At 45.3% G+C, this 15393-nt stretch overlaps 1 protein-coding gene across 1 annotated transcript; it reads right to left on the bottom strand.

Annotated features, from left to right (window-relative positions):
* Positions 1–115: 115 nt before the first annotated feature.
* Lyve1 (lymphatic vessel endothelial hyaluronan receptor 1) lies at positions 116–12192 on the bottom strand. Its single transcript, XM_059251504.1, has 6 exons — positions 12014–12192; positions 8752–8920; positions 8508–8647; positions 1946–2260; positions 1117–1195; positions 116–586 (listed from the first exon to the last, which is right to left on the bottom strand). Exons 1-6 carry the CDS (start codon positions 12096–12098, stop codon positions 400–402), a joined length of 975 nt encoding a protein of 324 aa, XP_059107487.1. The 5' UTR covers positions 12099–12192; the 3' UTR covers positions 116–399.
* Positions 12193–15393: the final 3201 nt, after the last annotated feature.

Below are 15393 nucleotides of genomic sequence, written 5' to 3'. Positions count from 1 at the left end.
TCCTTATTTTACTTGTGCCTGGTTCCAAAGCACCTGGCTGGGTGGCGTGTTTCCCTGTAGGAAGATTTTGGACTATGGGGCTGGCCATGCCTCAGGGACTCTGGGCCCTGGTGTCAGGCAGCTTGGAGGCTGGTATATGACTGTAAGCTGAGGAGCTGTTTTAGGGCCCAGTGTTTGAAAGCCCCCTCCACTCTCTGGACTGCTGTGAGACAGACAGGCTAGGGAGGCTGTGGCGGGATTGGAGGTAGGAGGGCAGAGTCCGGAGAAGATTGCAATAAGGAGAGGCCTCCATTTGAAGGACTCCATAGTCTTTTTCTAATTAGGAACCATTAGTGGCTTGCTTCTTTGGTTCTCTGGCATGAAACTTGCCTCAGGTGGACCTTCCCAGCTTTCTCTCATCTAAACTTCAGCTTCTAAGCATCGCACCGTAGTTTTGGGTGGACTCTTGGGCTCCTCTGGGTTTTTATCAGTTTTCTTGGATTCCTCATTAGAGTTGATGTCATCGGCTTTCTCCTCCTTCACAACCTTGGTTTCAATCATTTCCTTCTGTTGATTCTTGTTCGTGAAAGGGAAGGCCTTCACATACCTGTAGGTGCACATATATATCACAATGAGACGCACATCACAGCAAATAGTACTTTGTCTACCACAGGACAGGCTGGCTCTGTTGCCTGGGCACCTTTATTTTGATGTTAATATAGTTATACTTAACTATATCACTCCCCCATTTTAGTGGACTCATTCCTATTGGATAGTACCGATAGGGCCAACTCTGGATGTCTTCACAGCACCTTCATCTAAAACAAACCCTCCCCCCCACCCCCCACCCCCCACCCCACCCCCACCCCCACCCCCCCGCCCAACTCAAATACAGCCTACATTTTCCCCTAACATTGACTTCTCCTTTTATATTCCTTGAGTGTGGTGCCCACTGACCGATATCCACTGTCTGTCTAGATGACATGCTTGTGTGAGGTCAGGGAGTAGGGAGGTCTAAGAGGGGTGCCCTCTCCATTTTGACCAAATGCCAGTAGCAACCATGAAAGAGCATAAGCTAGGTGCACAACAAATGTGACAACAGAAGTGACAAGATCAGAGATGTGCCAACAGCCTCACCTTTTCACGTAGCAAACAGCCAGTGCAGCTGCAGCACCAAAGAAGAGGAGGGCCAGCACCAGCAGGGCTGTGGGGACACCTGAGGGAAGACAGGCTTGTTGGTCTTTTGCTTGCACATTGTGTTGTCTGTGCGTGTAAAGATTCGTTTTTACATGCGATGCGGGTGAGAGATGGTGCAGAAGACCCTTCTCTGTGACTATTTTTAATCATATACATATAATTTTATTTTTTATAGTGTGTGTGTGTGTGTGTGTGTGTGTGTGTAGGCAGGTGGGTGTGGGTTCTAACATGACACCGTTCACATGTGCAAGTTAGAGGACAACTTGTGGGAGTCAGTTCTCTCCTTCCATGATGTGGGTCCTGGGGATTGAACTTACATCGTTGGGCTTTGGCAGCAGGTGCCTTCACCCACCCAGTCACCTCACCAACCCTCTATTTACAATTCAGGGAGTTCTGTACTTTTCCTTTGTCATTGCAATGTGAAAAGTAGAATTTGTTTCTTGGACCTTGAGACTGGTCTCACAGTCCATGTAAGAAACAGGCATTTGGATTAAAGTCATAGGCCGTGCAGGTACATATTTTTGTGTCTATAGTAAAGGATGATAATTCACTTGTGAAAAGCAGTGAAGCTCTTTTATGCTCATGATGTGTGACCTGACCCTTGAGGCTCTTTAAGAAGCTAATTCTGAGTCTATTGAAGAGGAGCTTGTGTTAAGATTTTATTTGTGCCTGGTAGGTGCTGAGTGCCGGGTCTGGGGATGAGCTGGGTGATGTGCATTTGTCTGCCACACACAGTTGCCCACGTCCAATAGACCCAGAAGACATTCACCTCCAAACCCAGCTACTTCATTCTTGAATGCTTTTCCACTTTCAACAGGTGGTTCGGTTGTCGAGGCTACGGTGTTAGGTTCCGTATAAACTTCCGTGTTACAGACCACCTTCGTCTTCCGTACCATGACGGTGGAAGGTGGAGCCCGGGTGGTAGTTGGTGCCCGGGTGGTAGCCGGAGCGTGAGTCGTGAAGTCTGAGGATAAAGCCAAGTAGGCACTGCTGCTGACAGGGAACTCCATTGTGGGTGTTTGAGTGTCGAACATGGGGTCGAATGTGGTGATGATTTCTGGAACGCACGAGTTAGCCCAAATGTCTGTTGGGAGAAGGAGAAGTAAGCATGGCAGACCCCACCAGGGCTTCTCACTGCAGTCAGAATTCAGGTCTCCCCAGATTCAAATCTAATCTCAATTTCCTTCCTTAGCACCCTGCAGCGTCCACCTCCCCTGAACTGTCGATGAGGTCTTTGGTGACTCAGCCAAGCTGACATCATGAGGCTAAGAGACTCAAAAGCTCAATCTCTCTCTCAATGGTCCTGCTATTCCACTAGCCCCTCAGTTTTTGCTACAATTTCTTAATCTCCCTGGCTTTTTCAGTGATTCCTTTTCTACCTTTAAAACTGCAGTCAAATGCTCTACCATTGAGCTATAACCTCAGAAATAATGGAACGGTATGGTCGAGGTTCGGGGGGGATGGGAGTTGGGGGGTAGGGGTGGAGGGACGACTACGATGACTGGACCGGAGTGGGAGAGCAATGAAAGAGATATCTTGATAGAGTGGACACCATGGGGATAGGGAGAAACCTGGGGCTAGGGAAGTTCCCAGGAATCCATAAGGATGACCCCAGTTTAGACTACTAGCGATAGTTGGAGAGAGTGCCTGAGCTGGCTTACCCCAGTAATCAGATTGGTCATCATATAGCTTTCATCCAGTAACTAATGGAAGCAGATACAGAGATTCACAGCCAAGCACCAGGCCGAGCTCCAGGAGTCCAGTCAAAAAGAGGGAAGAGGGATTCTGTGAGCAAGGGGCATCCCTTGTGGGGAAACCTACAGAGACAACCGAACCAAACTAGTGGGAACTCATGAAATTTTGACCAACACCTGTGGAGCCTCCACGTGACTGAGGTAGGCCCTCTGCATAAGCGAGACAGTTGTGTAGCTTGGTCTGTTTGAGGGGCCCCTGGCAGTGGGATCAAGATCTATCCCTGGTGCATGAGCTGGCTTTTTGGAGCCCACTACCTATGGTGGGACACTTTGCACAGCCTTGATGCAGTGGGGGAGGGGCTTGGTCATGCCTCAACTGAATGTACCAGGCTTTGCTGACTCCTGATGGGAGGCCTTACCTTTCCAGAGGAGGGGATGGGGTGGTTTGGGGGGCAGAAAGGCTGGGGGGCGGTGGGAGGAGGGAAGAGAGGGGGATCTGTGATTGGTATGTAAAATAAATAAAATGTTTCTTAATAAAGAAAAAAAAAACAAACTTCTGTCTGCTCTTTGCTTAGCCAGTTCTCCCCTAGGCTTCAGACTTCTCTAGACCAGGTGTCTAGACACATACTCTTGCCCTTGCCTGATCTTGTCCCAATTCTCATCATTTTGTCCCCCTCTGGGGACAGGGCACTTATCTGGATTATTGTGCCTGGTGTACAGTGCATGCTCAGTGAACACCTGATAAAGAAGAAATGAGGAAAGGAAAGAAACCAAAGCGAGGAAGGAGTAACTGGGGGCGGGGCGGCGTGGGGGAGACGTAAGATATCACTTTAGAACAAGATCTAAAATAAAACCTCTCAGTGCTGGGGCGGGGTCAGTGCAGGGGCGGGGTCAGTGCAGGGGCGGGGTCAGTGCAGGGGCGGGGGAGTGGAGAGGAGACAGAGTAGTGCTTTCCGATCTGCTGGATGGAGTTTAGAGGAAACACATCTGTCTGTCTTCTAGTTCCGGGTCAGCGATGGTACCAGATGTTTAGCTATCTCGTGTAGCACTTATCAAGTCTTCATTTACACAGGAAGGTGCTGAAGTTCATGGACATCAATCACAGTTAGGAAATGGCAGGGCTACACAATATCTTACACCACAAATTTACATCTATTTTAAGCCCCTGGTTATTTATAGCACTGGATGCCACTGGCCAGAATTACAGCTGTGCAGAAATTCCTTCAATAAATTGATTTGCTTTTGAAAATTAAATGAGTCACTAGTCAAGGTCGTGAATACTGCTGATAAATGTTCGACTCCACATGCATCAAGTCAATGTTTTATCCTATTCATGGTACTTTGAAAACAGTCTTGTTCAAATAAACATCATTGTAGACTCTGTTGCCTCATGTTTCCCATTCTTTAGTCTTTGCTAGGCTCTTCCCTCAGAAAATGAACATTTTTTTTTTTAAAGCAAGGGTAGAAAACCCAGAGGGCTCAATAGACTGTTGGGTTCTAAAACACACAGACTCATGAAGTCCAGTTCCTGCCTCTGGTCAGAGGAACTTGGGTGGAGTGTGGAGGACTGATGGTGTTCATTCAACAGATGCTTACGGGGCACCATCTCTGTGCCAGGCAGTGCTCTAGATGCCATTGACAAAGTCCCTGTTCTCAAGGAGCTTCTAATCCATTGGAAGAGTACAGATAACAAAAGATAAGCAAGCCACGAATTTCAAAAGATTATGAACAGTGAAAAGAAACTTAAACGCAATGTGGTTTAGACTGGTAAGGGCAGAGATGAAGGATGGCTACTTGGCTAGAGTGATGAGGGGACGTCTCCTGGGGAGGCTGTACTTAACCTGAGACCCAGTGGTTCAAAGTGCCGGTCACTAGAGATCTAGGGCAGACGCCGGAAGAAAACAAAAAGTACAAGAGCGAGAACTCGACTGTGCTGAGCCCATTCAATGAACAAGACGGCCAGTGTGGCTGAAACAGAGCCGAGCTCATCTGTAGGGCGAGGACAGGAGGTCCTGGTCAGCAGGATGTGTGTGATCCGAGAATGGAGACGTGGGAAGGTAGAGTCAGGTCAGGAGAATGACAAGGAGCATAGTGCGGCTCCAGAGAATGGTGGGAGGTCACTGATGAAGAAATCCTGCAAGCAGGAGGCCAGGCTGGAAAGACAGATCCAGCCGGGATATCAAAATTGCTAGTCACCCTGCTAAGGGGCTTGGGGTTTACTCTGCAGGACAGGCCATTTTTTCCTGGGGTCTACAACCCTTTTTAGCCATATTCAAGAATTTTCATATGCATCTATTTTTATATGCAAAAGAAATCACATGCTACATACTAAATTATTTGGAAAGTCACCCAAGGCTGTAGGGCAAACAGAAGAGTAACAGTTACCAAATGGATGCGGTGGGGGAGGGGCCAGGTGCAGGGAGAGGGAGGACATCCAGGAGCGGAGAAGGAGGGTTCTTGCAAACTGCACAGAAATAGGAGAATCTAGAAATGTCTGGTTCCTAAAACTTAGAAAGATTAGGAACAGCATAGAAGTCCACCAATAGAAGATGGGCTGAATAAATTAGTATACAGACAGCCACTGGAGTACATTAAAAACACAGCTACTAAACATTAGAAACGTCTCTATGAGCCAATCCAGACTAATGTCCAGGCTGTAAGTGGAAAAAGCCATTCACAGAGCTGTGTGTGGTATTCCAGTTTCCTTTTTGTGAGAAAAGTAAACAATATCCCACAGACCTTTCTATATGCCCAAAACAAAGGCACAGACCAGAAATGAATAAAGATGGAAAGATTAGGAGGAAAACCACTGCAGCATGTTGATGTTGTATGTATCTGAAAAAAATGAAAACAATAAAATCTGTACCCTATAACAGAGCACAAGCAGAAGCAAGTCAACCTCTTCTACTTCAAATGAGAGTCTAATCACAACGGGGCTGGGTTTTGTCTAGTCACTTCTGCACAAAGTTCCCTGACCACATGTCCAGCAGGACCTTCTTCTAGGGGACGGTGAAGAAACCCTCCTTTTTACTCATTAGTATTGTTTCCTAAGGATACTGGCTTTGCCATTTTGAAACTGTTGTAGCACAAGAAAATGTGTTGTTTACTATGAACTAAGATGTTGGGTGTAGGAGATGACAGATAAAACAAAGTCAGAAAAGGCAAATTATTACATTTGAGTTGGAAACATCAATATAACTGCGTGGTTCACATACATGTGTCGTCCCCCCCCCCCCCCCCCCCCCCCCCCCGCGCACACACACACACACACACACACACATACACACATGTGTGCTTCTTTGAGACTCAATGAAAATGCCACTAGTAATGAGGATAATTTTCATGAAGATCGTGGTTTCTGGTTAGCATTTTGCACTCAAAAGAACCAGGGCTCTGTAGAGAAATGAGCTATTATCTCTCCACCAGAAACAGAGAGGGTACAAAGTGAGCCTGGGCCTGCCCACTGCTAGGAAGTAGGACTCCCACATGCCAGATTTGGAACTTGCACAGGACTTAAAAGAATAATAAGTACAAAATTTACTGTAATATGCCTGACACATTAAATAAATCAAATGTCACATGTCTGTGGTAGTATAAGGTAGAGAAAGTGTGTGTGTATGTGCATGCTTTTGTGTGTTGCGAGGGGGGACTAGCTAATAAGTGTAGAGAGGAGGAATGATTTAGAAAAATCCCTACTCTGCAGTCCCCTATATAATAACCATTTTCAGCAAGGACCACAATGATAGTTTAGAGTGAGGATATTTGCATAGTACATATCATATGCTAAATTACCTACTAACTACAAAGGAGAAAACTTACCTTCTCATTTCATTTTCAGTCTGTTAGTCACTGCCTTAATCAAATAATCAGTTAGCGCAATTGATAATGTGAACTACTGACGTTTGGCACTGTTTACTGTGATGTGATCTCAAGTACACAACACCACCTACAGCAGGAATTGAAGCCTCTTGACCGTTCAGGGTGTAGGAAACAACAGGGGCTGAGAATACAACGTACAGGAAAGCAGGAGGAAACAGACCGTCTGAGTCCCCTTCCTTTCTTCTGTTTAGTGGGAGGGATGGGTACCATAGCACTGTGCTGCCAGCAGGTGGGGAAACAAGGCAGCTAGGAGACAGGGCCAGCTCCCAGGAATAGTGGCCAGCTCCCAGGAATAGAGAGCCGGCACACAAATCACTCGGTCTCTAGCTAAGACAGGCAGAAGGGACAGAGAAGGACGGAGACACACACACACACACACACACACACACACACACACACACACACACACACTGAACTATTGGTGAAGGCAGGGAGCAGGAACCCTTCTTATGTCTAAGCCCTTTAGTTCAGAGAACTGTTTGGAATTCCTGGATTCAATTTTGCTGAAGTTGGTTGGTGAGCATTTCTTGTCTTTCAGACCTTACAATTAATATTGATGTCTCTCTGTATGTACATGACCACTTGCTATCTAACCTTCAGAAAGTCGGACATATGAGTATATGTGAAAAGAAATGAGTCAAGTAGCCTTCTTATGACACAGAGAACAGCTGGGTATTAGTCGAAGGAAATGTTCTGAGAAATGACTTAGGAAAGCTATTAGGTTAGGGCAACCAAGGCCTGTGGGCAAGATGGACAAGATGACTGCAAATCATGAGCAAATCAGCCCTACCCTCTAAGTTTCAACTTCTTCCTTCAAAAGAGGGAGATTGGGCCTTACTTTCAAGATGTCAGGTGCAGCATGTGACTTATGTGGGGCAGTGGAAAGAAGTGTCAGAGTTAGACCCAAGTGTGAACCTTCTCATTGAGACTGTACTTTGAATGTGGCTCAAGTGTATCCCCCAGTGTTTACGTGTCAGAATCCAATGTGGCAATGCTAAGAGGTGATGGGACCTTTAAGGGGCAGAGCCTAGCAGGAGTTCATAAAGGGCACTGAAGAAATCAATGAGCTCTTCTGGGACCCTGGTTGGAGCTGGGAGTGCATTATACTCCGGAATCCCTCTCTGGCTTCCAATCTCAGCACATGAGCGCTCACTTTTTCTCCCTCACAGTACTGACTTTGTGATACAAGAAACCCTCTCCATAGTCAAGTAGTTGCTGGGCCATGACCTTGACTCTCCAGAACGGTGAGCTAACCTTCCTTTCTTTATAAACTTCTCAGCTACAGTTATTTCATCATAGAAATGGGGAATGTCTACCACAGAAACATTAGACAAGTGGACCAAAGTCCCCATAGATACATTTCCTTGTTTGAAGACAAGATGATAAGGCTTCCTCGGGGGAAGTTCAAGGTTCTTTGAGATAGCTAACCTCACAATTGCTTTGTCCAGAGGGGATGCATCACATACATAGAGACATCTGTTTCTTTCCCACTTCCTGTTTATCTTTTAGGAAACCCAGGCAGTGGAGGTGATAACCCTGAGCCTCTGGAAATGCCCTGATCTTATGCTACCACTCAGTCGCAGTATCCTCTCTAACATTTTCCTCTGAAGGGCACATTGCTCCGCTGAGCCTAGTCTCGGGACATTTAGATGACCTATTACTGCTTCTGGTGCTGCTCAGGTTGCTTGTGCCAGACAGGCCCCAGATCCTGAGACACCCAGAGATGTGCCACATGAAGCGGCTGGAGGTCTGACTTACCAGATGAGTTGTGACAATACGCTCTGAACTTTTGGCTGAGGGGAACCTTCCAAATCAGGACCCCTTTCCCATTCCTCCCACACTTGTGGTTTGGAAAAATCCGAGGGATGGCGGTGATCCGTTCTCCAATCCACCCGTAGCTGTAGAAGAATACAAAATACACATGGGTTGAATGGACAGAGGTTAGAAGGCAGCAAGTCTACTGCTGAGCAGAAACACCGGCTTTAGTGAAGCTCTTTCTTACCTGCAAGTCTCAAAGCCGGACTTCTGCGCTGCTTCCAGCTGGTCCTTGCTGGCCAGGGTCAGTCCCAGCACCTTGCAGGCCTCCTCGGCTTCTGTGAAATTCATCTGTGTGCTTGCCTTTCTGGCCACAAGGGCGACCCCCTTGTATCTGCATGCAGAAACGGAAAGCTCTGGAAAGAAATCATAAAGTCCTCAGCTGGCTTCTGGCTTTGCTCCCAGCTCTCAGGCTCTCCTTCCTCACAGAGAAATCATTGTCTCGACCCGGGTCTGTGAGGCTGGTGCTGGTCTTAGAAATAACAACACAGGCCAGGAACAGCCCACAAGGACTGCCTGCTGGGTGGGGTGCTTGTGCTGCCTGGTCCAGGCTGTAAACCTCCAGATCAAGAGCTCACAGAGCACTCTGCACTAAGGAACCTGCCGATCACATGAGGGCTTTAGCTAGCAATCAGCTCCTGGGGTGGGGTCTAGGTGATTCAGATGCTGCAAACATTGTTTTTTAAGTCTATAAAAGGAAACCTCTGAGACTTTGAGGAAGATAGAATTCAGGGTTCTGGTTAACAGAATAATAATTAGCAATATTCCAAAGTAATGTGGCTGGGGACGTTCCTGTTTTGACAGGGGCTGGCCATGTGCTTGCTGGAAGAGAATGTGAGTTCTTTGTTTCAGGTCCTTTCTGGCCATGGGAGGACAGGCTTACTCAGAAATTCCTGAAGGAGCTGGCAGGAAATCTTGCAGGGCAGGGAAACTAAATAAAGGAAGCTGAGTTTGAGTCAGGGCAGGGCTTGGTATCACCTATGCTGCTCTGTAGCTCCGAGACCTTACGCTTTTATCTTTTTGAGCCCATTTCCTTGTTTGGAATATAGAGAGCATCATCTACTGCACAGGGTAGTAGGAGTTACATGAATAAATTCTAACAGGACTTAGCATAGCATCTGCCATATTAGGAACTAATAACTATAGATAACACCACTACCATTTAGTCTTCTAAGCATTCCAGTGTATCCACCACAGATGGATTTTCCTGGGAAGGCTGAGGCAGTGGGACTTGTCAGAATATTTTTTTTCTCAAAATCTAGTGGATTTGGGAGCTCTTTTGACAGATTTGCCAGGAACTTACGGACCTATATAAAATCACCATGTCATATTATATTCCAGTACCTTACTCCTATTGGGCTTTATCTATGAAGGTCCATAAAAAAGGTATTTCAGGCTTGTAAGTCCAGCCTTTGGTCCAACGACCTCATGAACCTGAAGAGAGCCTAATGGCCCAATTGTAAACTTACTTAAAACATCATGAACTTTTCTTGTGAGACACACACACACACACACACACACACACACACACACACACACACACCTACCTGCTGGGCTTTATCTATGAAAGTCCATTTCAAATTCCCAAGCCTGTGCAAAGCATTCCTCACCTCTCCCACTGTTAATTGGCTATTGGGATCTTGGGGACAAGTCAATGCTTTTATCTGTGAACTTATACCTTGTCAGGCCTGATGTTTGGAATTAAACTAGGTAACATGTACCTAGCAGAGCTTGGATCCACAAGAAGCAATCAAGTATAGAAACTTCATGCTTTCCAGTTTCATTTAGAAATTCTAACAAGGAACAGTATGTTCTTGGGAATCATTTAGGGCGGAGTCAACACCAAGCATTAGTATTTACCACCTGCATGGCATCAGACAAAGCCCTTGGCCGTGCTAATGCTTTCTTTTCATATAGAAAATGTTTTATTGAGAGGAATCAAAGAAACTCTATATACTTGATTCTGCATCTCTCAGTAACAAATCCTTTAAGAAGTCCCATCTGCGCCCACTCACCACATCATCACAGAGGCCAGTAGGACCTTCTGCTGGTAGCCAGTTAACTTTCTCCTCTTTCCAAGAATTTAGTTTCCTTAGAAAAATTGCCATTAGTGAGGACGAAGCAAATAGGTGGAGTCATTGTCAAAGAATAGTTTCTAAGGTCTAGGGATGTGGCTTAGTTGGGAGAGCTCGGCTAGCATGCACAGTGCCTTCGGTTCACTCCTCATTGCTAAGACTGGACACGGTGCTACACACCTGTAATCCCAACATCCACAAGGCGAAGGCAGAAAGGATCAGGAGTTCAAGGTCATTCTCAGATACATAGTGAATTTGGGGTTAGCCTGGGCTATAAGAGACCTTGTCTTTAAAAATAATAGACTCCAAAATAACTTGCGTAATGGCAGCATTGCAGGGGGAAATGTGAATGGTCTCCTGATGGGATTTCTAAGAGGACGCAGGTTTATTTGAACATGACAATTCTGGTATTTGGTGGTGGGGAACCAATCATCTAACTCTGACCTCTCCTAAAAGTCAAGTCCAGCCAGGCAATGGTGGCGCACACCTTTAATCCCAGCACTCGGGAGGCAGAGCCAGGTGGATCTCTGTGAGTTCGAGGTCAGCCTGGTCTACAGAGTGAGATCCAGGACAGGCACCAAAAACTACACAGAGAAACCCTGTCTTGAAAAACCAAAACAGAAAAAAAAGAAGGAAAAAAAAGTCAAGTCCAACAATGTATCAATCAACACTGAACATCTGTCTGCTCTTGATACTGCTCCCGTCTCAGGGCATCTTCAGCAGAACAGTTTCTCCTTAACAGCCCTGTTACTTCCCTTGCCCAGGACTGTAAGCAGCGGTTTGTGGTTTCAGTGCTTTTCCTACTATGCAGAAAGAGGTTTCCATGTACGTGTCCTACAAACACAGACTCCACAGACCCCTCCTTCATAGCTGCTGATGGCAAACATTTAAACTGTGCTTTCAGTGATTTCCTACATATTAAATTTACCGCAAATTAAAATCTTGTATTCCACTAGTGGCAGAATAGCCTTGTGATTAAAACAATTACAGGGTAGTATAAAGTGGGTGATATCTAATAAGTTACCCATTCTTCCTCTGGCTTAGAGATTGCTTTAAATAGTCACAACCCTGGCTTGCCTCTTAAATGAAACCCTTTGAAAACAAATGACTTCTCATTTTTTATTTCAAACTATCATTATTAAAAATATTCCATAACCCAAAATAAAATCCCAAGTGATGTAAAGGTAAATGTAAGTCATTTTGATGATGCTGACAATATAGTGAAAACATCTCTAGCTGAGCAATAAGACCCATAGCATCTTCTGTGACCTCAAGAGTCTCCCCCAATCCCAACAGTCCACTGTCAAAAGCGGAGTGGGCTTAGTTCCCAAGACTTTGTCTATCCTCACTTTAGAAACCTGGTAAGACACCTACCTTGCACTGAGACGGCACCTTGGACCGGGAGCCTAGTGGTCCAAGTAGAGGCGAGGAGCAGCGCCAGGCTAATGTGCTTGAGCATCGTGCAGCCAGCCCCTCAGGAGCACTGCAGCTGGCCACAGCTGTAAAGGAGACAGATGCTCAATCACCAGGCTGGATGGAGAGTTCTGGAAATATGTGGAGGATTTCCCTGCCTTCAAGCTCCTGATTTGTCAAAATCACTAGAGGAAATGAGTGACATCCCTTGAACGCCCTGGCTGTACTTTGTGGATGGCTTTCTGGAACATTTAGCTAATGCTGACTCAGAAAGCACACAAATGAGGAAGGCAGATAGCACGGTGTCAGCTGCTGAAGATTTCCCCAGTTCCCATATTCCCCTGTGGGCTCAGTTCCCACACTCTTCATTGTGATGGTTTGCAGAGCCCATTCATTCATACACTCCTGTGACTGCCTCTGCCTCTGAGAGAGACTGACGATGAATTGTGCTTCTTTCCTTTCTACCACCAGTTGTTTCCCTCCTGTCTCAGCTGCATTGCCTTGTAATGTATAGAGAAGTAATAGTGAGGCTCATTCTGATAGGAAATGCTCATTAAAAAACCACTCATTCCTTTGGCACTTCTTACATACATTGGACATACCAACATTGCCAGGAGATCCTTCCTTTTCAAAGAGACTAGACTCATCCAAAGTCTCATTTAGGGCCAAAGCCATGGTTCAACAGTCAAGAGCACTTGCTGACCTTTTGGAGGATCTGAGTTTGGATCCCATAACCCACGCTGGGCAGCAGCTCATAACCACCGTTATTCCAACTCCAGGGCATTTGATGATTTGATGCCGTCTTCAGACTTCTGCAGGCACCCACACTCATTGCTCACACCCACTCATAAGTATATATGCATACATATCAATAAATCATTTTAAAATCCATATTTATAAAACACAAATTACAGACAATTTATTTTTTTAATTAGACTTTTTTATTTTGATTGGTATAACAGTTATCACCACAGGGATTATTTATCTATTTAGGTTTTTCAAGATGGGGTTTCTCTGTGTAGCCTTGGCTGTCCTTGAACTCACTCTGTAGATCAGATTGACTTCGAACTCAGAGATCCACTTACCTCTGCCTCCTGAGTGCTGTAATTAAAGTGTAAAAAACCACTGCCCGGGTTATTATATCACATTTTCCTTAGTAACTTCTGCTGCATTCTAGTATAATTCAACATAGACTCCATCTTCTTCATCTGAACCACAAGAGAACCATCCACACTGTGTAAGTCAGAATGCACTTGGTATTTCCAAATTGGATTTTCAAGCGGTTCATTTTCTTCAATAACTATAGTTAGAGCTTTTGAGTAATGTCTTAAGCAAAGGCTTATGAGTTTTCTCCAAAATAAGTTTCCTTTATGGGAGTGGTATTGCCTATTCAAAGATTTGTTTGTATTATTTTTAAACTAATGTGTATGTGTGTGTCCATGTGTGGGTATGTGCACATGAGTGCAGGGATCCAGGGAGGTCAAAAGAGGGTGTCAGATCCCAAGGAGTTGGAGTTATAAGTGGTATGAACTGCCCAACATGGTGCTGGGAACTGAAGTCAGGTCTTCCACAAGAACAGAACTTATTTTTAAATGCTTAGCCATCTCTCCAGACTGAGTGTTGCCTGTTTAATTCAATACATGAAATCACACAGATCACTAGCTCTACATAATTGGTCTGGGTAACAAATTTCGATATATGTGCAGAAAATACCAGTAATGAAAATCTGTTCTCCGCAAACACTGAGCACTTCCAAGAGGCCAGGGAAATAGTCCCTGAACAGCTCCAATTTAAACTTGTTCCTTATTTGTGTACAAACCCTGGGTACTACATAAACATATGGGACTCCAGCACCGCACTTCCAGAAAGAGAGGTAGGAATCATGTCCTTTTGTAACTGTCTTTAACGCTTAACACCGTGATAGAAAGAATACATCATCACAAGAAGAAGGGAGAGAGGATGGCGGGAAGGGAAAATTAACTGTAGGAGACAAAGCATGTGAGGAATAACTTATGAGAAGTCAGAAGACACTGGCTTTTGTAAACAAATGGACAGTTGGGGAATTCTTGGATAAAGAGAGTCTGAATGATTGTACTGGGGTTAAGCAGTGAGTTTCCAAAATAAGGAAACGATTTGTTAAATGACCTGGGTGAGAGAAGAATTTAGGCCCTGTTAGAATATGATTGGGAATAAATATTATTTTCAAGACAGGTTCTTACTACGTAGCCAAACCTGGCCTGGACCTTCTTTTTAAAAAAACTGACAATTTTATGTATGTATATAATGTATTCACCCCATTGCCCTCTCTTATTATCTCTCTACTTCCTCCCAACTCCCTCTTCTCAGCAAGTCCCCCTCCTGAGCAGGGACTCCCTATGACCCAGAGTCTGAGATTGTTTACATAAGCATGGACGTGGAGTTGTTTACTGTAGCATGGGCAACTTAGTGGTTACATTCCTGAAGAAAATGATGACTTCTTTGGCAGCCAGGATCTGCCAACAGCTGCTCATGAGCACTTTCACTGGCTGTGAAGGAATGTGGATGGTCTCGGTCTTGTCCAAGTGACCACAGCTGCTGTGCTTCATGACTACAATGGCCACGTCGTGCCCCAAAGACAGCATCTCACAGAGCGCTTTCTCACACTACAGCTCTTACATTCCTTCTGCTCCCTCTTCAACCTTATCCCTTGAGTCTTAGGTTGGGGTGGGGGTGGGGTGAAGAGTGGTATAATGTTCTGTTTAGGTTTGAGCACTCAGCTGTCACCTATTCTCAGCATTCTGAGCAGTTTCCGAGCCTCTGTGCTAACCGAGGTAGGTGATGGGAAACTTGATTGGGATTCACCGCCTCCCTGAGTTAGAACATGCTCAGCTTCAGCTTCTAAGCCTCTCCGTGTAATAAGCGTGGTTACAAAGTACTATTCTAGTTTCCTTTTCCATTGCTGTGATAAAACACTCTGAGAAAAAGCAACTTAGTGAGGAAAGCGTTTATTTCATCTTACATTTCCAGGTTCCCATCCATCATTGAAGGGAGTCAGGGCAGGAATGCAGGGCAGGAACCCGGAGGCAGGAGCCGAAGCACAGACCATAGAGGAATGCTGCTTCACAGCTTCTGAGAGTGTTCAGGATGAGGAAGAGCAGCCATCGGTGGGGTCCACTTCTAAATAACAGCTAATGCTATCTCCAAAGAGAACAACAACAACAACAACAAAAAAAGAGAGGTGTTTATACAGTTAGAAACGAGGAAAATTAAATGAAGGGATTATCCATTAAGTTCCAAAGGACAGCGTCAAATACGGCATGTGCAGGCCAGTTTTACTCCATAGTTATTAAAGTCAGAAGTTC

This window comes from Peromyscus eremicus, chromosome 1 (assembly GCF_949786415.1).
Source record: "Peromyscus eremicus chromosome 1, PerEre_H2_v1, whole genome shotgun sequence".
Lineage (NCBI taxonomy): Eukaryota > Metazoa > Chordata > Mammalia > Rodentia > Cricetidae > Peromyscus > Peromyscus eremicus.
This window is presented reverse-complemented; position numbering and strand designations above follow the sequence as displayed.